A 24,470-nucleotide genomic window follows, 5' to 3' on the forward strand; every position below is an offset into this window, starting at 1 on the left:
TCAATTATCATTTTTAGCATTCAATGTGTAAGCAAATTTGGATCCGTTACAGGAAGGTATAAGGAAGTCGGTAATAAGGAAGTAATACCGAAGACAAAATTCCAACATTAGTTGGAGACCACTGCCATATCTGTAACTCATCATAATGAATCTGAAGTAGAGTTTCTCCATGAGCAAGCAAATCTTATATAACTGAATTTATTGTTAACGGGTTTTTTGACAAAGTAGAGAGGAGAAGTTGGTTTTCACAGCCTGTCGTCAACTTTACATGACTTGATGCCAGGAGATGAAGCAAGACTGAAATGTTTAATGGGGCTGTACACACCTACAAAATTAAACACAAATCCTCCATTAACACAAATGTCTCCATAAAAAAAAAATCCATATTTTAACTAAATTGATTTGTTGCAGCCCCTCACTTTTTTCGCTGACCTTCGCTGTTCTCTGGGAGATAAAGTGGTGCATCACTGTTACACCAAACTCACTCAGCTCAGAAAAGAGCTATCTTCTTCTAATCAGTTGAGCGAACACATTTTTGTTAAGTCCACCAGACCAAACAGATGTGTTATGAAACGTTCCCCTTTGTCCTCTTCAAGCAGAGGTCTGGATCAGAGTTGGGTTTAATGGGTTTGAATTGGAATGCCGACTGCGAGCCAGGCCTAATCGCCCAACATCAGTGACCGTCCTCACTAATACTCTTGTGGCTGAATGGAAGCAAGTCCCCACAGCAATGTTCCAACATCTAGTTGAAAGCCTTCCCAGAATAGTGGAGGAGGCTGTTGTAGCAGCAAAGGGGGGAACCAACTCCAATTTAATGCCCATGATTTTGGAATGAGATGTTTGACGAGCAGGTGTCCACATACTTTTGGTCATGTAGTGTATTTATGTCAAACTCTTTTCAATTTTGGCATTTTCAATTCAAATCCCTTCCTCAATTGAAAGTCTTCAATTCGAATTGACCCCAACCCTGGTCTGTATCACATATTGTAGGCTATATGATACATAGGCCTACATCCCACCAGACACTCTTGCTGACAGTTGGGGCTGCTTTGCGTGATGTGTTGCCTCTACCTTCTTGCCCTTTGTGCTGTTGTCTGTGCCCAATAATGTTTGTACCCTGTTTTGTGCTGCGGCCATGTTGTGCCGCTACCATGTTGTTGTCCTATTGTGTTGCTACCATACTGTGTTGTCATGTGTTGTCCATGCTAGGTTGTTATCTTAGGTCTCTCTTTAAGTTACAAAAATAAACTAGAATTGACAAAAAAAAGGTCTGGTTTCATGGACACAGAATAAGCCTTGTCCTGGATACTATGTTGTTGTCTTAGGTCTCTTTTTATGTAGTGTTGTGTTGTCTCTCTTGTTGTGATGTGTGTTTTGTCCTATATTTTAATTAAATGTATTTGTATTTTTAATCCTAGAATCCGTCCCCGCAGGAGGCCTTTTCGTAGGCCATCATTGTTTATAAGAATTTGTTCTTAACTGACTTGCCTAGTTAAATAAAGATAAAATAAATACAAATAAGGAGTAAGAAGGATCAGTGTTCTGTTTAAAAGTATTTTATTACAGAAACGTTAACAAAAATATATTGTAAAACAGTATTCGATAAAATAGAACATTTCTACATAAGTTAATATAATGAGATATAGGTAACTGCTAAAATAAAGGAAACACCAACATAAAGTGTCTTAATAGGGCATTGGGCCACTATGAGCCACCATCACAACATCAATTCGCATCAGCATAGATTCTACAAGTGTCTCGAAATCTATTAGAGGGATGCAACGCCATTCTTCCACAAGAAATTCTATAATTTGGTATTTTGTTGATGGTTGTGGAAAACGCTGTCTCAGGTACCAGTCCAGAATCTCCCATAAGTGTTCGATTGGGTTGAGATCTGGTGACTGAGACACACAAACACACTTTAAACCCCTCTTTGCTCCTAGCCATGGTAAAATGACAGGATATTTTAATTGCTTAATTAATTCAGGAACCACACCTGTGTGAAAGCAACTGCTTCCAATTGACCTTGTACCCCCCATTTATCCCTCAAGTGTTTCCTTTCTTTTGGCAGTTACCTGTATATACAATGTTCCAGGTGTACTTGTTGACTTTCAAAAAATACATAAAAAACCCCGCTGTGGTAGATTTGTATTGCACGACCAACACTTCACCAAGATACAACATGATACAGACATCAGAAATGGATTTGAAGTTAAACAGTAGACTACAATGCATTATCTTTTTGTGACCAAATTACACACAGGGGTTTATCACATTATTCTTTAGAATTAGATCCTGAGGTTGTTCATTTTGTTTGTTCAAATAAGAATAGTTCATTACAAATGGGGTGATTGCATGTCAATTTACCCGGCAAAATAAAAGATACACGTCAACGCCTTGGATTGATGAACTACTGTATACTGAGTGTATGTACAGATTAAGCCTAATCCTGGACTAAAAAGCAAGTTCAATGGAGTTTCTCTGTGTGTGGGAAACCGGCCCAAAATGTTAAGGTGATCTAGGTGTAGCTATTTTATGATTGGTCTTCAACCCACTAATCATTTCAATCTTAATTAAGAAAAATATGTTTCTATGATTTCACACATTATGCTATAGATATTAAGTTGATTAAGCTAAATCAAACTATGATATTACACTCACTATACATCATACTGCAGTTGAAACCTAATACCCCACATTACTCAAGCACAACTCTGAGCATCTACATGAACTATATAAAACACAAAGCCCCCAAAAACTCTTAATATATATACAGTGGCGAGACAAAGTATGTGAACCATTTGGAAATACCTGGATTTCTACATAAATTGGTCATAAAATGTCATCTGATCTTCATCTAGGTAACAACAATAGACAAACACAGTCTGCTTAAACTAATAACACACAAACAATTATACATGTTCATATCTTTATTGAACACACCGTGTAAACATTCACAGTGCAGGGTGGAAAAAGTATGTGAACCCTTGGATTTAATAAATGGTTGACCCTCCTTTGGCAGCAATAACCTCAACCAAACGTTTTCTGTAGTTGTGGATCAGATCTGCACAAAAGTCAGGAGGAATTTTGGACCATTCCTCTTTACAAAACTGTTTCAGTGGAGCAATATTCTTAGGATGTCTGGTGTGAACTGCTCTCTTGAGGTCATGCCACAGTATCTCAATCGGGTTGAGTCCTGACCCCACTCTAGAATGCATATTTTCTTCTGTTGAAGCCCTTCTGTTGTTGATTTACTTCTGTGTTTTGGGTCGTTGTCCTGTTCCATCACCCAACTTCTGTTGAGCTTAAATTGGCAGACAGGTAACCTAACTTTCTCCTGCAAAATGTCTTGATAAACTTGGGAATTTATTTTTCTGTCGATGATAGGAAGCTGTCCAGGTCCTGAGGCAGCAAAGCAGCCCCAAACCATGATGCTCCTTCCACCATACTTTACAGTTGGGATGAGGTTTTGATGTTGGTGTGCTGTGGCTTTTTTCTCCACACATAGTGTTGTGTGTTCCTTCCAAACAACGCAACTGTAGTTTCATCTGTCCACAGAATATTTTGCAAGTAGCACTGTGGAACATCCAGGTGCACTTTTGCAAACTTCAGATGTACAGCAATGTTTTTTTTGGACAGCAGTGGCTTCTTCCGTGGTGTCCTCCCCTGAACACCATTCTTGTTTAGTGTTTTACGTATCAAAGACTCATCAACAGAGATGTTAGCATGTTCCAGAGATTTCTGTAAGTCTTTAGCTGACACTCTCTTAACCTCATTGAACATTCTACACTGTGCTCTTGCAGTCATTTTTGCAGGACAGCCACTCCTAGGGAGAGTAGCAACAGTGTCGAACTTTCTCCATTTATATACAATTTGTCTTGCACATCAAGGCTTTATGCAAGTCAGCAATTCTTAGGTCTACTGAGATCTCTTTTGTTCGAGGCATGGTTCACATCAGGCAATGATTCTTGTGAATAGCAAACTCAAATTACGTGTGTTTTTTTTTTATAGGGCAAGGCAGCTCTAACCAACATCTCATCTCCTCTCTTTGATTGGACTCCAGGGTTTTTTCATTTGACCTTTATTTAACTAGGCAAGACAGTTAAGAACAAATTCTTATTTTCAATGACGGCCCAGGAACAGTGGGTTAACTGCTTTGTTCAGGTGCAGAACGGGAGATTTGTACCTTGTCAGCTCAGGAATTCGAACTTGCAACCTTTCGGTTACTAATAAAACACTCAAACCACTAGGCTACACTGCCACCAGGTTAGCTGACTCCTGACTCCATTTAGCTTTTGGAGAAGTTATTAGCCTAGGGGTTCACATACTTTTTCCAACCTACACTGTGAATGTTTAAATGATGCATTCAATATAGACAAAAAAATACAATAATTTGAGTGTTATTAGTTTAAGCACACTATGTTTGTCTATTATTGTAACTTAGATGAAGATCAGATCAAATTTGATGACCAATGTATGCAGAAATCCAGGTATTTCCAAAGGGATCACATACGTTTTCTTGCCACTGTGTGTGTGTGTGTATCTATATATATATTTTTTTAAGTTACAAAAATAGACAACAAAAAAAGGCTGGTTTCCCGGACACATATTAAGCCTTGTCCTGGACGAAAAATCATGGTCTCAGTCCCACTAGGCTTAATCTGTGTCTGGGAAACCAGCCCCAAAACTAGTAGTAGAACAGTCAGTCTATAGATTATTGCTGTATGTCTTCTCATCGTCAGTAACATGGTCCAGAGCATAGAGACCTACCATCTCCTCCTTCATCATCATAGGAAGGTCATCTACTGGCCGACAGGTTGTTTGGAGGCGCTTGGGAGCAAAGTGGTCTCAAAGTAAGTATAATCAATGTGCTACAAAAGTATTCTTACACATCTCAGAATAGTGCATAAACTCTATGCTAGAGATGAAAGACCCAGATGAAAGGTCCCAGCCTTTCCGATCAGATAAATTTTATTTAGCTTTTCTAATTTAAATGTTCTAGATTGTTAACTTTGTAAATATGACAAAGTGCAACAACAAGAATATGAATTTGATGCAATCATTCACACTTTTAAATGTTCCAGGGAAAACGTCCCATCATACTGACCTGCCAGAAAGTCCCTTTGCCCCAGTACAATTTGTAGACCATGGTGATGGGGATGAGAGATAGGGAGGACATAGCCAGGAACCAGCCTAGCCAGTAGGCCCACCACGGGTACAAATATGTGTTGTTGAACTTCAAAGGACTGTACTTCAACAGGGAAAATACAAAGGTTCCCTTGAAGAGAGAAAAGAAGATGGCAGAAATATGTTGTTTCATTGTTTGTTTTGATTATGCCTTGCCATTGATAGACAGCAGAAGGTTTTGTAAGCATCATTTCAGTTGTATCCATTAAGCAAATTAATGAAATAATGATGGACTGGGTTTAAACTCACTGTGCAGATAGTAGGGGTAATGTAGAGCCAACAATACTTGACCAGGGAGGAGGGCCTATAGCCAATCATATCCTCAATGTTGTCACAGAAGCGTTCAGCACCTTTGAAAGAGACAGACATGTTACAGGATGTAACGTGTACGCGAAGAATTGGGAAGCAAGTACAGGGAGTGTATTTAATAAAGGTTACATGGAACAAAACAAGAAACACGAGTAGCGTACAGATGTGAAACATATAAACAGAAACAACAACGCCTGAGGAAATAACCAAAGGGAGTGATAGATATAGACGAGGTAATCAGGAAGGTGATGGAGTCCAGATGAGTCTCATGAGGCACAGGTGCTCGTAACGATGGTGACAGGTGTGTGTAATTATGAGTAAACTGGTGACAATGAGCGCCAGGGAGGAGCGGGAGTAGACGTGACAGTACCTCCTCCCTGAGGAACCTGACGAGCATGAGGTACGGGCTGAGGCGCAAGAACCTGCAGAGCCGGCGTCGCCTCAGCCTGCACGAGGCCCGTGAACCCGCAGAGCCGGCACGAGGCACGTGAACCCGCAGAGCCGGCTGAGGCTTTCCTTTGGTGAGGCATTATTCTGTAACGTGTATGCTAAGAATCGGGAAGCAACTACAGGGAGTGCAAATTTTATAATAAATGGAAACTAGTTCAAAACAAGAAACACGAAAAGTGTACAGACATGAAACCAAGTCAGCAATGCCTGGGTAATGAACCAAAGGGAGTGACTGATATAGGGGAGGTAATCAGGAAGGTGATGGAGTCCAGGTGAGTCTCATGAAGCGCAGGTGCGCGTAACAATGGTGGCAGGTGTGAGTAATGATAAGTAAAAAGGCGACAACGAGCACCAGAGAGGAGGAGCGGGAGTAGACGTGACAGAAGCCCACTTTAAATTGTATCTTTTTAACTAGCTCTTCTGTATGTTTTTTAAACATTAGATCTTTATCAGTCCAAATTCCCAGATATTTATCGGCGGGAACCCACTCGATGAGAGAACGATTCCAATTCGTAAATGTGTAGTGCATCTGAGACATTTTGGAGTGAATTATAGAACAAGCAAATCAAAATATATTTTATATCTGAGATTCTTCAAATAGCTACCCTTTGCCTTGATGACAGCTTTGCACACTCTTGGCATTCTCTCAACCAGCTTCATGAGGTAGCCACCTGGAATGCATTTAAATTAACAGGTCTGCCTTGTTAAAAGTTCATTTGTGGAATGTCTTTCCTTCTTAATGCGTTTGAGCCAATCAGTTGTGTTGTGACAAGGTAGGGGGGGTAAACAGAAGATAGCCCTATTTGGTAAAAGACCAAGTCCATGTTAAGGCAAGAACAGCTCAAATAAGAAAAGCGAAACAACAGTCCACCATGCCGCATGAGGGAGCGTAATTATCGACTGACACTAATTAGCATAAAGCAACGGGCATAAATATTCCAAGAGAATATTCCTATGCATAAAAATCACAAGTGAAATATATTGAGACACAGCTTAGCCTTTTGTTAATCACCCTGTCATCTCAGATTTTCAAAATATGCTTTACAGCCAAAATGTTCCTTTTTTCCAAAAATATTATTTTTGTAGGCGAAATAGCTTCTTTTGTTCTTCACGTTTGGCTGAGAAATCGCCCGGAAATTGCAGTCACGAAAACTCTGAAAAATATTCAAAATTAGCTCCATAATATCGACAGAAACATGGCAAACGTTTTTTATAATCAATCCTCAAGGTGTTTTTCAAATATCTATTTTCAGTAGGACCGATTGGAATAATGGCTACCTCTGTATTTTACACAAGAATCACTGAGAGCATCAGGTGACCACTTGCGCAATGTAGCCGCTTACGGGTATTCTTCAACATAAATGCGTAAAACTACGTCACAATGCTGTAGACACCTTGGGGAATACGGATAAAAGTAATCTGGTTGATAGCCCATTCACTGCTCAATAGGGACGCATTGGAACGCAGCCCTTTCAAAACATGAGGCACTTCCGGATTGGATTTTTCTCGATCTTTCGCCTGCAATATCAGTTCTGTTATATTCACAGAAAATATTTGTAAAGTTTTGAAACTTTAGAGTGTTTTCTATCCTAAGCTGTCAATTATATGCATATTCTAGCATATTCCAAAAATGAAAATACTGCCCCCGAGTCACAAAATGTTAAGACATTTTAAGAACTTTGAAACCATCAAGCGCTATGATGATGAACTGGCTCTCATGAGGACCGCCACAGGAATGGAAGACCCAGGGTTAACTCTGCTGCAAAGGATACGTTTATTAGAGTTACCAATCTCAGAAATTGCAGCCCAAATAAGTGCTTCACAGAGTTCAGGTAACAAACACATCTCAACATCAACTGTTTAGAGGAGACTGTGTGAATTGCTGCAAAGAAGACACTACTAAAGGACACCAATAATAAGAGACTTGCTTGGGCTAAGAAACACGTGCTTCTACACCGGCATTGCTTGCTGTTTGGGGTTTTTGGCTGAGTTTCTGTACAGCACTTTGTGACATCAGCTGATGTAAGAAGGGCTTTATAAATACATTTGAATGATGGACATTAGACCAGTGGAAATTTGTACTTTTTTACTCTAATGAGTCCAAATTGGAGATTTTTGGTTCCAACCGCTGTATCTTGTGAGACACGGTGTGGGTGAACGGATTACATAGATTATTTGTGTATTTGCCACCGTGAAGCATGGAGGAGGTGTGGAGGTGCTTTGCTGGTAACGCTGTCTGTGATTCATTTAGAATTCATGGCACACTTAACCAGCATGGCTACCACAGCATTCTGCAGCAATATGCCATCCCATCTGTTTTGGGCTTAGTGGGACTATCATTTGTTTTTCAACTTGACAATGACCAAACAAACCTCCAGACTGTTTAAGGGCTATTTTACCAAGAAGGAGAGTGATGGAGTGCTGCATTAGTTGACCTGGCCTCCACAATCCCCGACCTCAACCAAATTGAAATATTTTGGGAAGATTCGGACCGCAGAGTGAAGGAAAAGCAGCCAACAAGTGCTCAGCATACATGGGAACTCCTTCAAGACTGTTGGAAAAGCATTCCAGGTGAAGCAGGTTGAGAGAATGTCAAGAGTGTGCAAAGCTGTCATCGAGGCAAAGAGTGGCTATTTGAAGAATCTCAACTAAAAAATATATTTTGATTTGTTTAACACTTTAGTTTACTACATGATTCCATGTGTTATTTCATAGTTTTGATGTCTTCACTATTATTTTACAATGCATAAAATAGTACAAATAAAGAAAAACCCTTGAATGAGTATGTGATCTAAAACTTTTGACTCGTAGTGTATATTTCATTTTTCCTGCATTAAGTACACGTTTTAAATCAACAAGGCCTTTCTGTAATGTAACAAAATAAGATTGCAGCTCTAACATAGCTTGATCAACAGTTGGTGCAATGGCATACATAACCATATCGTCTGCATACAATATTACAGGATTTAATAGATAGTCCCAAAACCAATCCTTGTGGTACACCTTTGATAATATTGAGGAAACTAGACTTGACACCATCAGTTAAGCACACATTGTGCCCTGTCTGTATTATAAGTCTTAAAGAATTTGCTAGACTCCTGATCCAGTCCCATTTCAGACAGTCTTTTAATGAGTAGGGAATGGCCAACAGTGCTTGACGGCTTTAGAAAAGGTCTGTAAATAAGGCAGCACAATGATTTTATGATCTAGGCAATTTAACACAACATGTAAAACCAGCAAAGACTTGAAAGAGTGCTATGTCCAAATCTAAACCAGACTGGTTAACATTCAGAATAAAGTGAGAAGTTTAAAAAGTTAGCTGTGAGCTGGTCAGGGATTCTAATAGCTTGACTAGGCAGGTTGAGAACTTCAAGTTCCTTGGTGTCCACATCACCAACAAACTAACATGGTCCGAGCACACCACGACAGTCGTGAAGCGGGTACGACAAAGCCTATTCTGCCTCAGGAGACTGAAAAGATTTGGTCCTTAGATCCTCAAAAGGTTCTACAGCTGCACCATCGTTGCCTGGTATGGCAACTGCTCGGCCTCCAACCGCAAGGCACTACAGAGGGTAGTGCGAATGGCACAGTACATCACTGGGGCCAAGCTTCCTGCCATCCAGGACCTCTATACCAGGCATTGTCAGAGGAAGGTCCTGAAAATTGTCAAAGACTCCAGCCACCACATGGGTGAACGGGGAGTACAGGAGGGGCTAAGCACACACTCCTGGGTGGCCCGATGTTGCATGGCGTTGAAACAATGACGTTGATTCAAACAAACCATTTTACTATCAACATTGAAATGAGGTCAAATAAAATACGTCTAGTTAAATCTCAAATTCAACATACACTGAAAAAGAAAATACGCAAAGTGTTGGTCCCATGTTTCATGAGCTGAATTCTTCTTTTTTTTTACATCCCTGTTTGTGAGAATTTCTCCTTTGCCAAGATAATCCATCCACTTGACATGTGTAGCATATCAAGAAACAGCATGATCATTACACAGGTGCTGGGGACAATAAAAGGCCAATCTAAAATGTGCAGTTTTGTTAAACAACACAATGCCACAGCTGTCTCAAGTTTTGGGGGAGTGTGCATTTGGCATGCTGAGTGCAGGAATTTCCACCAGAGCTGTTGCCAGATTTCCACCAGAGCTGTTACCAGCCACACGGACAGCTGATGAAATTGTGGGTTTGCACAACCAAAGAATATCTGCACAAACTGTCGGAAACCGTCTCAGGGAATCGTCGTCCTCACCAGGGCCTTGACCTGACTGCAGTTTGGCGTCGTGACCGACTACAGTGGGCAAATACTCACCTTCGATGGCCCCTGACACACTGGAAAAGTGTGCATTCACGTATGAATCCCGGTTTCAACTGTACCAGGCAGATGGTAGACAGTGTGATGTCAGCTGATGTCAACGAGTTCTCGTACTGACGTGCCCCATGGTAGCAGTGGGGTTATGGTATGGGCAGGCATATGCTACAGACAACAAAGACAATTGAATTTTATAAAAAATCTATTTGAATGCCCAGAGATACCGTGATGAGATCCTGAGGCCCATTATTTTTCCATTTATCCGTCGCCTTCATCTAATTTTTCAGCATGACAATGCATGGCCCCATCTTGCAAGGACTGGTACACAATTCCTGGAAGCTGAACATTTCCCAGTTCTTCCATGGCCTGCATACTCACCAGACACGTCACCCATTGAGCATGTTTGGGATGCTGTGGATCGACTTATACGGCAGCGGGTTCCAATTCTCTCCAATATCCAGCAACTTCGCACAGCCATTGAAGAGGAGTGGGACAACATTCCACAAGCCATAATCAACAGCCTGATCAACTCTATGCGAAGGAGACGTGTCGTGCTGCATGCCGAAAATGGTGGTCACAAGTCAGTCCACAACATTTCTGCCCTGCTAGAGCTGCCACGGTCAACTGTAAGTGATGTTATTGTGAAGTGGAAACATTTTGGAGCAACAGTGGCTCAGCCGCGATGTGGTAGGCCACACAAGCTCACAGAATGGGACCGCTGAGTGCTGAAGCATGTACCACGTAAAAAACAGTCTGTCCTCGGTTGTAATATTCACTACTGAGTTCCATAACTGCCTCTGGAAGCAACGTTAGTACGAGAACTGTTGGCCGGGAGCTTCATGAAATGGGTTTCCATGGCCGAGCAGCCGCACACATTTGTTGATGTTCTCTTTGCTAGTTCGTGAGTTATTAGCCCAGGAATGACTTCTTCCTACAAGATCACAACACATGTACATTTCAAACTGTCTTTGAAAAGTGAGTCAGGAGAAAAAAGCTTGTTTATTTGTATTAAAGGGACAATGTTGTATTTTGAGATTGATTGATTATGCAAATAAGCCAATAGGCAGAGGGGTAGCCTACATTGTCTTGTTCTCTGTATGGCAATAATAATTCATTCTTAATTTTAAGTGGTTTCTTGCATCAAGCAAGACAATACAATTACAGTCACATAATTACAGTCACCTATTTACAGTCACCTATTTACAGTCACCTATTTGGCCCATGGTGTTACAGACCAAGTAAAAAAAACATGAATTGATGTCAAGCCCTGCATAATCTAAAACAGTTTTTAAAGGTCTCATGATGGAATGTAGGCTGTTTTGAGCACCACATAGGCTGCTGTAGGCTATATCATAGAAACCAAAAGCTATTTCACGTGAAAATGCTATAGGATTTGCCACTCTGATAGACCTACATTATGCTCAAATAGCTACAATAGCCTATTGGCTACAGTCTAAAACTGTAACTTAAAGTGGGTACAGCCTCAGTTTTCCATGGAAACACAAGCTGGAAGTTGCACAGAATTCTCACAATATTCAATTGTGAGAATTCAATACAGTACAGTATATTGAATGTCGGATGAAAAATACTTTGGTTTCTTCGTGGAATTTTCTATGCAATTTCAACATATAGATAGTTCTGTTGATTATGTTGAAATTAGATTGATGTAAGAACCTGTTAGTTAGGTTATTTCTATGTATTTAAGTTGACATTTTACCATACTTTAAATGTTTACAACACTGGTTGAAATGAGATGAAAACAGTACTGGTTGATGACTTTAAAAAAATCCAATGTATTTTCCACGTTGATTCCATGTCACAATATGCAAATGACGTTGAAACAACGTTTGATTCAATCAGTGTGTGCCCAGTGCGTAGTCATGACCCTTTCAGGACTTTCAATTATAATTATTTTTTATAGTGAGAGAAAATCTGTCGAGGAAGCTAGATTTGCATATGTATGTGTTTGCCCATGATTACATAGTGTCATTTCTCTATTCTTACCATATATCCATCCAATACTGAGTGACTGGCATATGGAGAGGAGCAGCAGAGTGGCACCACTGCACACATAATGGTCAAACAGCTGGATGATGTAGAGGCCACCCTGCGAAAAAAAGGAAGCTTCAATATAGAGTACAATCAATGTTTACAGATCACAGTGCGTTCAGAAAGTATTCAGACCCATTGACATTTTTTTAATGTTACAGCCTTATTCTAAAATGTATGAAAATAATCTAAATTGAGCTCAGGTGCATTCTGTTTAATTTGATCATAAAAAATATATATATAAAAGCAACATTTAAAGTGTTGGTCCCATGTTTCATGAGCTGAAATAAAAGATCCCAGACATTTTCCATTTGCGCAAAAAGCTTATTTCTCTCAAATTTTGTGCACAAATTTGTTTACATCGCTGATAGTGAGCACTTCTCTTTTGCCAAGGTGTGACAGGCGTGGAAAATCAAGAAGCTAATTAAACAGTATGATCATTATGCAGGTGCACCTTGTGCTGGGGACAATAAAAGGACACTCTAAAATGTGAAGTTTTGTCACACAACACAATGCCACAGCTGTCTCAAGTTTTGACGGAGCGTGCAATTGGCATACTGTCTGCAGGAATGTCCACCAGAGCTGTTGCCAGAGAATTGAATGTTCATTTCTCTACCATAAGCCGCATCCAATGTCGTTTTAGAGAATTTGACAGTACGTCCAACCAGCGTCACAACCGCAGACCACGTGTAACGTCCACATACGACTTCTTCACCTGCGGTATCGTCTGAGACCAGCCACCTGGACAGCTGATGAAACTGAGGAGTATTTATGTTTGTAATAAAGCCCTTTTGTGGGGAGAAACTCATTGTGATTGGCTGGGCCTGGCTCCCCATTGGGTGGGCCCATGCCCTCCCTGACCAACCCATGGCTGCACCCCGGCCCAGTCTTGTGAAAGCCATACTTTAGGGCCTAATGAATTAATTTCAATTTATTGATTTCCTTATATAAACTGTAACTCAGTAAAATCCTTGAAATTGTTGCATTTTGCATTTATATTTTTGTCCATTATAGTTATTGTAATACACAACCATCAAGGACTTGGATAAAAAAGTGCTATCCAGATCCACCCTTTTATTGCCATTATTTTGAAGTTATTTAACTTACCTCACTAAGGTGCTTCAATTTATGTTCCTGATATTATATGTTCAGATATCAGAGAACCACCTCTGTAGTCACACAACAACAACAACAACAGTCTTCGAGCTGGTGTGTATTGGAGACCTGCGTCTGTGACTTCTCACCTCTGTGACCATGATGAGTCCGACCAGATAGCAGCAGCAGCAGATGAGCAGCAGCAGCATCTCCCTCCGGTAGCCTTTTCTGATGAGGTTTGGGTAGACGTCCGTTACTGAGGTCATTAGGCTCTCAAGGCCGACAAACTGGGGAACATGAGAGAGGGCAATGTACTGTACATGGGAGAGGAAAGTAGAGGAAAGAACAGCAGGGACAAGAGACCCAGGTGGAGGTGTTGGTGGAGGGCGTGGTGAGCTCTAACCTGGCTGTCCACTCCCAATAGGATGATCATGGAGAAGAAACAGATAGCCCAGAACTGAGGGCAGGGGAGCAGGGACACTGCCTGGGGGTACACTATAAACACCAGGCCAGGACCTGCAGCAGGGCAACAAAGAAAACGTTGTAGAATATATGTACCCAAACATAATTTGATTGAATTAATTAAACGAAACATTCAGTTATATGTAATAGTATGTAAAAAATAATAAAAAATAAAAAAAGATTAAGATTCCATGAGGTGAGACAGGGGCTGTGTCCAAATACCCGTACTTTTGTTCTAAATAGTAGGCATTTTGGGAATGCAAAAATATAACTTTTCATATATGTGACGTTTTTCAAAAAAGTATGCTTTCAATGGCAGGATGTCATACTCATTTTGGCTTTTCATCTTGTAGAATTTGCTGCACACTATTGAGGAAGAGAATCATCGTTTGAGACCTACGTGTGTTTGACAAGAGCTGACAATCAGCTGAGTGGACGCGCTGTACCAAAATGAAAGGAATGTCAGGAATCAACGTAATTGAGCATTAAATGCAACATTCTCAGTAGGATGAGCCTAGTATGTTGATATTTGTTGTTTACTGCATTCGTTTTTACTAAACAGTATGTTCTAAATAGTATGCAGTACGATTAGTACACAGTATGTTGTTTTAGTAAGTAGTAGGCAAGATGTACAGTACTTCGGACACAGCCAGTGCTCTTACCAGAGGAGGTAGACAAAAATTCCGTTCAGATGAGGAAAGTGTGCAGTTATGTTGTCAGACAGTATTTGGGTTGATCAGGAGAACAATAAGGAGTCACACCCTTGTAGATGAATGTCCTTTAGAGCCTCACCTGACTCAGCAACCACAGAGATGTCCACACCCTGTTCTCGAGCCATATGACCCAGTATGGAGAAGATGGCAAAACCAGACACGAAGCTGGTCCCACTGTTCAACAAGCACAGGTAGAAGGAGTCTCTGCAAGGCACGAAACCGTTTTCAACACATGATATAGTCCACCCTCTTTAACATGCAGTGTTGTCATTGGCAAGGGTCTAATTAGATGTAAATACAGGTGATTAACATTCATGGCAATTGAGGTAGTGTTGTGACATGACATGTTGTGCCATGAATCCTCCTGGCGTACTGTATTTGATGGAGACAACTTTTATTATATGCTCTGAAGAGATCTTGACCTGCAGTGTTTACCAGATGAAACCCTGATGTACGCAGCTTGCTGTCGAAAACATTATTCAGTGACTAGAATGAATGCATCAGAGCCATGAGATTGTGCAGCTTTTCTTATCTAAGTGTTCTACTCCTCCAGCCAGAACCTCACCTACCCAGATGTGCCTTTTTACTGTCTCCAGACTGGCTGGAGAAATCTCGTGGCTATAGATCCTCATGGCACTGCTAAATAAGCCAACGATGCGAGATCTTCAACGTGCCACATGTTTTATTAAACCCACAGCCTAGTTGAAAACTCACTTGTAACAGTTGTTGTTGTATTTGTTGTAGCTTCCAAGAGAAGTCAGGTAGCCCAGGCCTATGGCGTAAGAATAGAATATCTGCGTTCCTGCATCCATCCAAACCTTATTGATGAACAAACAGACAAAGAAGACTTAAACTAAAGTTATAAACTGAACATGTCACAACGAAAATGTATACCAGTAAGATGTGGTGAGAATAGAGAAAGACTTAGAGGGCTGGTTTCTTGGACACTGATCAAGCATACTCCTGGACTAAGACTCAATGGCCTTGTGGTTAGATAGTCCTCCCTAAGATTGAAAGGTTGGGAGTTCAATCCCTGGCTGTGTACAAATGGGACTTGATGTTTTTCTGCTTGCTACTCAGCTTTGAGGAGATAGATTGGGGCTAAGGCCCTGTGATAGACTAACATCCTGTTTAGAGGGTCTACTCGTACATCAAGCTGCCTCATGTGACAGGAGATACAGTAGGCTCCTGTTCCTATGATCTTTTTAGTCCAAGATTAGGCTTAATCTGTCTGGGAAACTGGCCCATAGATTTATACTACAGATTATACTACAGATAATACCTGTGGATCAGCTAGCCGTGTTGTATTGGGATACAAGTAGTAGAAGATGCCATCTTCAGCTCCTGGAAGGGTCACTCCTCTGACAAATAACACCACGAGCATGACATAGGGGAAGGTAGCCGTGACGTACGCTGCCTATGAATTAGTAGTACAGGGTTAGTACAATACAGAAAACACAACATAGCCACACATACCGGTATTACCACACTAACGACGGACCCATTGTCTCATCAAGTAACTTTACAGCTACAGAAAATAACTGGGGGGGTTTTCTGTTTTTTTGTTTTTGCTTTTTACCTCTGATTTTAAATTGGATTGAGATTGGAATGATGCATAATTATGAAACTACTATCTGACTACAATATCTTACAACCCTCACCTTCCCAGTAGACTTCACTCCTTTCCAGATACAGAAGTAACAGACAATCCATGACAGTAGAAGACACAGAGCCAGCTCCCATCTAATACTTCCCAAGGACTCAATCCCATCTGATATCCGCAGCACTCGCCGCCTGTAAGGAGAAATGGTTGACACTGCAATACATTTGATCCCCAAACAAAATGTATTGTATGTAAATGTGTTGCAGCCTATTGTAGTTTATTGTATCCTTATAACAATAATTTAAACATTATGATACAACTCTCTTTAATAAAAAAAAACTATGGTACCTTATTCATTTCTCATGTAAGTAGTCAAGCATCTAATCATGAAAGATGCAGTGGTGAAAAAACACAGCATTAATTATAGACTTACTGCCAAAACTCCACAACGGAAGATGACGAATTCAGGAGAGAACCAGTCCAATTGCTGCTGGCATTCTTGGTGCCAAATGTCACACAAGCATCTGAAATAGATTGAAGTCTAGTTGTAACATGTTATAAACTTGACAGCTTTAAGTGGATATGCTAGCTAATATCCAGATCCTCTTAACGTGATTGACTCAAAAGCGACTTGTGTATGCTAAACGCTATGGGGCAGAAGTATCAAACCTGTTTTAAATAGGACAGTTTTAAAGTCTGTTTACTTTTTTAAAAAGAGAGTGGGTCTTTCCACGAGAAGAGTGCACCAATATTGCATTTTAATATAGACCACATGGAGAATTAAAAGTGTCACATTTCACCCTCTGTGACTTCTAGGAAGATTTTAACCCACTTCTTTAGGGCCGCAATCCCGTTAACGGGATGATATGACAACAGCCAGTGAAAGTGCAGGGCGCCAATTTCAAAACAACAGAAATCTCATAATTAAAATTCCTCAAACATACATGTATATTATACCATTTTAAAGGTAATCTTTTTGTTAACTTCTTATGGCTGCCATCCCGTTATTGGGATAATTGTCATCAACAACCGCTGAATTGCATAGCACCACATTCAAATAATATTACTAAAAATATTTATATTCATGAAATCACAAGTGCAATATAGCAAAACACAGTTTAGCCTTTTGTTAATCCACCTGTCGTGTCAGATTTTGAAAATAGGCTTTACAGCGAAAGCAATCCAAGCGTTTGTGTAAGTTTATCACATTATGTACACCTAGCATCAAGTAGCTTGATCACGAAAATCAGAAAAGCAATAAAATTAATCGTTTACCTTTGATGATCTTCGGATATTTTCACTCACGAGACTCCCAGTTACACGATAAATGTTCCTTTTGTTCCATAAAGATTATTTTTATATCCAAAATACCTCTGTTTGTTTGGCGCGTAATGTTCAGAAATCCACAGGAAAGAGTGGTCATGACAACGCAGACAAATTCCAAATAGTATCCATAATGTCCACAGAAATGTGTCAAACGTTTTTTATAATCAATCCTCAGGTTGTTTTAAAAATATATAATCGATAATATATCAACCACAACTGTCTTTTTCAGTCGGAGAGGGAAAGGCAATGGCTGCCCAAACTCTGTTACGCATACAATGACGCGTTGCTATCTTTCTCGCTAATTTTTCAAAATAATAGCCTGAAACTATGTCTAAAGACTGTTGACACCTTGAGGAAGCGATAGGAAAGGGCATCTGGTTGATATCCCTTTAAATGGAGCAAAGGCAGGCTATGGAACAGGGAGTTTTCAAAATAGAAGCCACTTCCTGGTTTGATTTTCCTCAGGGTTTTGCCTGCAATATCAGTTCTGTCATACTCACAGACAATATTTTGACAGTTTTGGAAACTTTAGAGTGTTTTCTATCCAATACTAATAATAATATGCATATATTTGCAACTGAGACTGAGGAGCACGCCTTTTAGTTTGGGCAAGTTATTAATCCAAGATACTCAATACTGCCCCCCAGCCATAAGAAGTTAATCCCACCACAGTGTCCGATTTCAAATAGGCTTTACGAAAGCACCACAAACGATTATGTTAGGTCACCACCAAGCCACAGAAAAACACAGCCATTTTTCCAGCCAAAGAGAGGAGTCACAAAAAGCACAAATAGAGATACAATTAATCATTAACCTTTGATGATCTTCATCAGATGACATTCATAGGACTTCATGTTACACAATACATGTATGTTCTGTTTGATAAAGTTCATATTTATATAGAAAAATCGGAGTTTACATTGGAGCGTTACATTCACTAGTTCCAAAAACATCCAGTGATTAGCCACATCGATTCAACAGAAATACTCATGATTAATGTAGATGATAATACAAGTTATACACATGTAATTATAGATATACCTCTTCTTAATGCAACCGCTGTGTCAGATTTCAAAAGAACTTTACGGAAAAAGCAAACCATGCAATAATCTGAGACGGCGCTCAGAGAATTAATCAAATTAGCCGCCATGTTGGAATCAACAGAAATCAGAAATTACATGATAAATATTCCCTTACCTTTGATGATCTTCATCAGAACGCACTCCCAGGAATCGCAGTTCCACAATAAATGCTTGATTTGTTCGATAATGTCCGTTATTTATGTCCAAGTAGCTTCTTTTGTTAGCGTTAGGTACACATATCCAAACGCTTGGGCGTTTGGACAAAAACTTCGGACAAAAACTTCAAAAAGTTATATTACAGGTCGAAGAAACATTTCAAACTAAGTATAAAATCAATCATTAGGATGTTTTTATCTTAAATCTTCAATAAAGTTCCAACCGGATAATTCCTTTGTGTCTACAGAAGCAACGGAACGCAAGTCGATATCATGTGGAATGCACGTGACCAGGAAATGGCTCTCTGCCAGTAAGCTGACTCATTCAGTTCTTATTCAGTCCCACAACACAGCAGAAGCCTCATTCAAGTTTATAAAGACAGTTGACATCTAGTGGAAGCCCTAGGAAGTGCAACTTCATTCATATCCCAATTCTGATTTCAATTGGGCATGGGTTGAAAATATACCAACCTCAGATTTCTCACTTCCTATTTGGATTTCTTCTCAGGTTTTTGCCTGCCATATGAGTTCTGTTATACTCACAGACATAATTCAAACAGTTTTAGAAACATCAGAGTGTTTTCTATCCAACACTAATAATAATATGCATATAGCAACTGAGCCTGAGGAGCAGGCAGTTTACTCTGGGCACCTCTGGGCACCTTTCATCCAAGCTACTCAATATTGCCCCTGCAGCCATAAGAAGTTTTAACCCCAACATTTCTCCAAGTTTTCACCATCATTGCAATACTCTAGTTACTTTGTTGTGTTTACAAAGTCATTTATGAAGATTATTATTTATTTAATGTGATTAGTGATTAATTTGCATCTGTCCCTCATTTTAAGGTCAACCCCATTACATTAACTGATTTCTCAATTTAATATTGTGAAACTACTCTTTTCAAAATATTTTTTTCAAAAGTAACATTCAACATCTAATAGTCAGATCATAGCGTAAAAGCAGGTGAGCTGGTTCTACTCTTTTTGGCAATTTTCTAGTGTTTAGTGGTGGAAAACTGAGCACAACGTGTCAACCCTGTTGCCCATAGATTAGCCTCTACTGAGTCCACAACAACTGGATGTTCCGGTTTTCAGGGGAAATGGAAAGAGTGCCTGTGTACATTAAGAAGAACTTTTGGAGAATAACAAGGCAACACTCCATCTTAACTCCTCCATCAAATTTGCTGGTTTAGTTGAACAGTGCAGAAGTGAACCTCCCCCAACAGTTGTTTTTCTTCTTGTCAAGACCAGTATGTAGGGGATTTAGTTTCAGGCATTTCTTTTACAGCTGCTATGTTAGGTTACCCATAGATAGACAGGCTAGAAATGTTTTAAAAAAACATCGATAAAATGCCACTCCCTGTAGCACACAAGCTTCCATTCTCCCTGTCACAAGGGGATTTATGACTGATTTAAGATTAAATCATTAACCCTGCTCATTTATTTGGCACTTAATATGAATGTACTATAAACATTTGTTTTTGTATGTAACCTCTTGAGATGCGAGGTTTATGAAGTTGAACATGAGCTCTTTATGACAGAATGTCAAAATTTGGGAAAATCAAAAGTTTTTTGGACCAAGTTACACTTCTCAAAAAGCACCGAATTGGTGGATCGCCCAGAGTACATTTGAATGTACTTAATTCAATCTGAGCAAAGAGGTCCGATGACAAGGTACAAACGTTGTGGGAGGGGGTGTGGTAGTGAGAGGAAGAAGACAGCCTACAGCAGAAAGCACCCCTCCCCCACTATTCTCACTGTTTTGTCTGTCTTCTCTTCAACTGTCAGAAGGTGTTCACCTGAACACACTGACTGTTCATGATCTCCACTGAACTATTGTGCCTGCAAGCAGTTTAGAATTGTGGGTGGTTAGGACTGGTTGAACTTTTGTGATGGATGTTACTTGTTTGCAGCACTCTGTGTTTTACAATTAAGCTACGAAGTTAGATGCTTCTGCAATGATTATCGAATGATTTCCCCGAAAAGGGACATTTTCTCACGGACATTACCTGCAACAATTATTATTATCCCACAACTGAAAATATTTATTTCATATATGTTTTTAATTTCAATATATTTTGTAATATGTAGACCATATAATGTTTTTTAAATTATTTTATCAGTCAGTCAGTGGGCAGCTGGGTCCCGTTTCAATCGAAACCTATGAAACATAGCAGTCCGCCTCTGCACCAAGTTTCAGTAGAGTCACCAGTACTGTAAATACCTGTGTTCCAGGCATTGTTGCAGTTGGCCCATGGCAGGTCAACAGTGAAGGATGAGAACAGGTAGAGGAAAGCCCACGCCAGAATCACAATGTAGGTCATACATCCATATATAGTAATCACTTGGGCGGCATAGCCCATTCCTGATGAAGACAAGAAACATATCAACATGCTGATAAAAATCAACAACCTAACATGATTTTCCAATTTACCTTGGTTGTATTTGATTCCCCATGAGTCAGATTTACTACAGGGGCCCATTCATTCTGAAAATATGTCTAAAATCCAAGTCAATTTGTGTTACAAGTATCATTTCTCAATGCTGTTTGATTTGCATTTTTGGAAATAACTTTTTTTATTCCTTGAAAGTTAGTGTGCTTTGTTCAGCTGTGACTCGGACTCAGTTGGTAATAGTGTGGCTCGAGCAATGCCAGGGTCATTGGTTCAATTCCAAGTGTCTGCTAAATGGCATATATTATTTTTAATTCAACATTTTTAATGAAAATGTAATGCAGACTGGGTCTTCAGAAAGGGACACTGTTGTAATATGAGTTAGATATATGAGTTAGTGTTTTAAACATATTCTCAGAATGGGAGAGGCCCTATATAACTGTACAGACATCTTAATTTTTTGCTTTGTGTCTCACCGCAAATAACGAACGCACACCCTATCATAGAGCCTACTCATTCCACTGTAAGTCTCACTCTACTCTTCATTGCTGTGTGCCTTATTTAACTTAAATAACATTTCAACTATACATAGATGTAGCATCATCTTTTAACTTCACTGTGATGTAACAAGACCATGCTACGCACATCTACATTATGACGTTATCTGTGAAGCAGATAATAAAGGCTCATCCTACCTGTGTTTGTCACAATGATAACAATGTAACTTACCTGTGCTGCGGCAAAGGCATTTGAAAAAGTAACTTTTAACTTAAGTGTACAGGACTGGACAGAGAAACTCACCTTCAAACACCGGGCAGATCTTTCTCCAGCAGGTGATGCCACCCTGGCTAGTGTACTGGCCCAGAGCCGTTTCCAGGATGAACAGAGGGATGCCACAGGTCACCAGGTACAGGATGTACGGGATGAAGAACGCCCCTATAGTACAGGAAGGAGTCATATATATTAGGCCTCCATACAATGCCAAATGTTAATCTACTTTCAAACGTTAAGCTTTAGTTGACACAAATCTTTTGTGACAGCCTTAATATAGCTGACTTGGTTCTGGGTGCTGAGATTAGTTGACACTGAAAGCATACATAGTTCTCTGTATCTTTCACCATTACACATCTGAACAATCCCATTTTGATCTGGCTCTCGTGGATCACACCCTCAATGTGGCTCTCGGAATATACGCGGTTTTAGTAATCACATTCCCGTTGCCTGCGACAGATGTCCTCTCAGACGGGCTCAACCTCCGTCAATACTGAACAGGTCACGCCACTGATATCTAAGTCTAGTGTCAACTAACTCCCTCCATCTGAGAGACACCAAGCAAACCAAGAAAACTACTGAAAGTGCCGTGTGGAAAATGATGGATAAATAAATCCTCTGTATCATTCAACAATCATCAATATTATGTTCAATTGTGACCATGCAAGGTGAATGAATGTGTACTTAGTTATCACATAGTGATGGGAATGATAAACCAGCACTATGACCATAGGGTCATCTGGGTTCACACAGTTCTCAGGGGGTTTCACTCAAGTATTTGGATGCAGATATGTTTTTTTTGTGTCATTTCAACGAGCTTTATATCAGCTAAACAAAAAAAACAATCCTCCTCTTTCCTCTTTTTGCCTGATATAAAATCTGACCAGGGAACAAATCATCAACACATTTGTAAACAAGAATAGGAGAATGTGGAATAGGATATGATAATTGCATCATCATATTATTATAATTATGCTCTCACAACCAAACTTTTTATAAAAAACTTGGATGTAATGTTATTAGGAATGATATATGTGTTATACAACATTATATTTTCTAGTATCTATTGTATAATAATGACACACAAGTTAAGCCTGTAGAATACACTGTATTATAAACTGTATTATAAACTGGGTGTTTTGAAACCTGAATGCTGATTGGCTAACAGCCGTGGTATATCAGACCGTATACCACGGGTTTGAAAAAAACATTTATTTTTACTGTTCTAATTACATTGGTAACCAGTTTCTAATAGCAATAAGGCACCTTGGTGGTTTGTGGTTTGGGTTGTGCCTTAGAACAGCCCTTAGCTGTGATATATTGACCATATACCACACCCCCACAGGGAGAAATATAAAATAACATCAAATATTTTTGGGGTTAATTTTCATGTTCTCTGATGTGACACTGAAAGATATTTAGGTACAACACGACGATACATTTAGGACTTGCCTGTGAGTCACAAAGTATACAACTGTAACTGGTAAATAAAAAAACAAGGACAGAACTGATGACTATATTTACAGTATTTTCATGAGCCATAACCAAATCTTGAGCTAGCAGACTGGTTCAATGTAAGAATAGCTGTTATGAAAGACGAGATCAGCTGCAACATACCTCACACACCTATTTCTTATTTTCACTAAACTGACCCATAAATATGTTAAGTCTTTTGGAAGTTCTAAAGAAGATTTTGGAAGTTCTAAAGGACATTTTTCAAGGGACTGACCTCCTTACCCCCCACCGACCCCACTAAAAGTACGTAGAAATGTATGCACATGTTTAACCAACAAGCCACTGTTGACTGTGTGACTGTGTGATATTAGATTGCTTCTTGTGTAAATATTTTCTGTCTGGGTTTGAATGATTTGTATGTTAACCAATAAGACTTTGTTGACTCACCCCCACCGTTCTTGTAACAAAGATAGGGAAATCTCCATATATTTCCAAGTCCAATAATAGCACCAGCCACAGTTAGAATAAACTCCATTTTGCTATTCCACTGGCCGCGCTCCTTCACACTTTGTTGGGTGTCCTGCACCGGCCCTGGGAGAGTCTCATGCTTGCCTGCAGAGAGAGAAGCAGCCATCCTGCGAGTGAGAGAGAAAGGGTTCGGGAGGCAAGTTCTGCTGGTGGAGTCAATGGTTGGTGCAATTGTCTGCTGCTGCTGGAGCTTTTATGGATAACAGCACTGTCAAGATGCCAGCTGCTTCTGCCCGAGGGGGGACCCAAAGACATGTGGACGAGATAGTTGAATGAGAGCTGCACCTTTAGTGTGACTAACTTGTCATTTGACACGGTCCAAAATAATGCCTGCAGGACTGTGATTCTTTTAGCAGGAATGGAAGAGATTGATGTTTCAGCAGAGCGACACAGAATGACAAGTACTTTTTTTGTGGTGGGGGGGGTATTTATTTTTGCCATTGGGCAAAGAGAAGAATTTGCAGTTTTAAAGCTAATCTCATGCTATTCTACACATTTTGCCATGAGGCTGAGAGAAAATGTTGCTGTTTTAAAGCTAATTTCTTGAAGTCTTCATATTCTATCTGGGGGGCCCA

At 39.9% G+C, this 24,470-nt stretch overlaps 1 protein-coding gene across 1 annotated transcript; it reads right to left on the reverse strand.

Moving 5' to 3' along the window:
• Positions 1-1,547: 1,547 nt before the first annotated feature.
• slc6a11a (solute carrier family 6 member 11a) lies at positions 1,548-24,064 on the reverse strand. The gene is made up of 14 exons (XM_035778216.2): positions 23,815-24,064; positions 21,943-22,077; positions 20,973-21,113; positions 16,619-16,709; positions 16,244-16,376; positions 15,865-15,999; positions 15,297-15,400; positions 14,662-14,786; positions 13,811-13,923; positions 13,557-13,694; positions 12,268-12,370; positions 5,437-5,537; positions 5,108-5,278; positions 1,548-4,830 (listed from the first exon to the last, which is right to left on the reverse strand). Exons 1-14 carry the CDS (start codon positions 23,999-24,001, stop codon positions 4,708-4,710), a joined length of 1,800 nt encoding a protein of 599 aa, XP_035634109.1. The 5' UTR covers positions 24,002-24,064; the 3' UTR covers positions 1,548-4,707.
• Positions 24,065-24,470: the final 406 nt, after the last annotated feature.

This window comes from Oncorhynchus keta, chromosome 10 (genome assembly GCF_023373465.1).
Source record: "Oncorhynchus keta strain PuntledgeMale-10-30-2019 chromosome 10, Oket_V2, whole genome shotgun sequence".
Classification (NCBI taxonomy): domain Eukaryota; kingdom Metazoa; phylum Chordata; class Actinopteri; order Salmoniformes; family Salmonidae; genus Oncorhynchus; species Oncorhynchus keta.

What these genes read in the sequence shown, in the direction of transcription:
- slc6a11a (XM_035778216.2), bottom strand. Translation starts at nt 24,001, where the DNA reads ATGGCTGCTTCTCTCTCTGCAGGCAAGCATGAGACTCTCCCAGGGCCG. An exon ending in CAACAATGCCTGGAACACAG is followed by an intron (nt 16,710 to 20,972) that starts GTATTTACAGTA and finishes AATCTATTTCAG; the next exon opens with ATGCTTGTGTGACATTTGGC. An exon ending in GCAAAGGGACTTTCTGGCAG is followed by an intron (nt 4,831 to 5,107) that starts GTCAGTATGATG and finishes TTTGCTCCCAAG; the next exon opens with CGCCTCCAAACAACCTGTCG.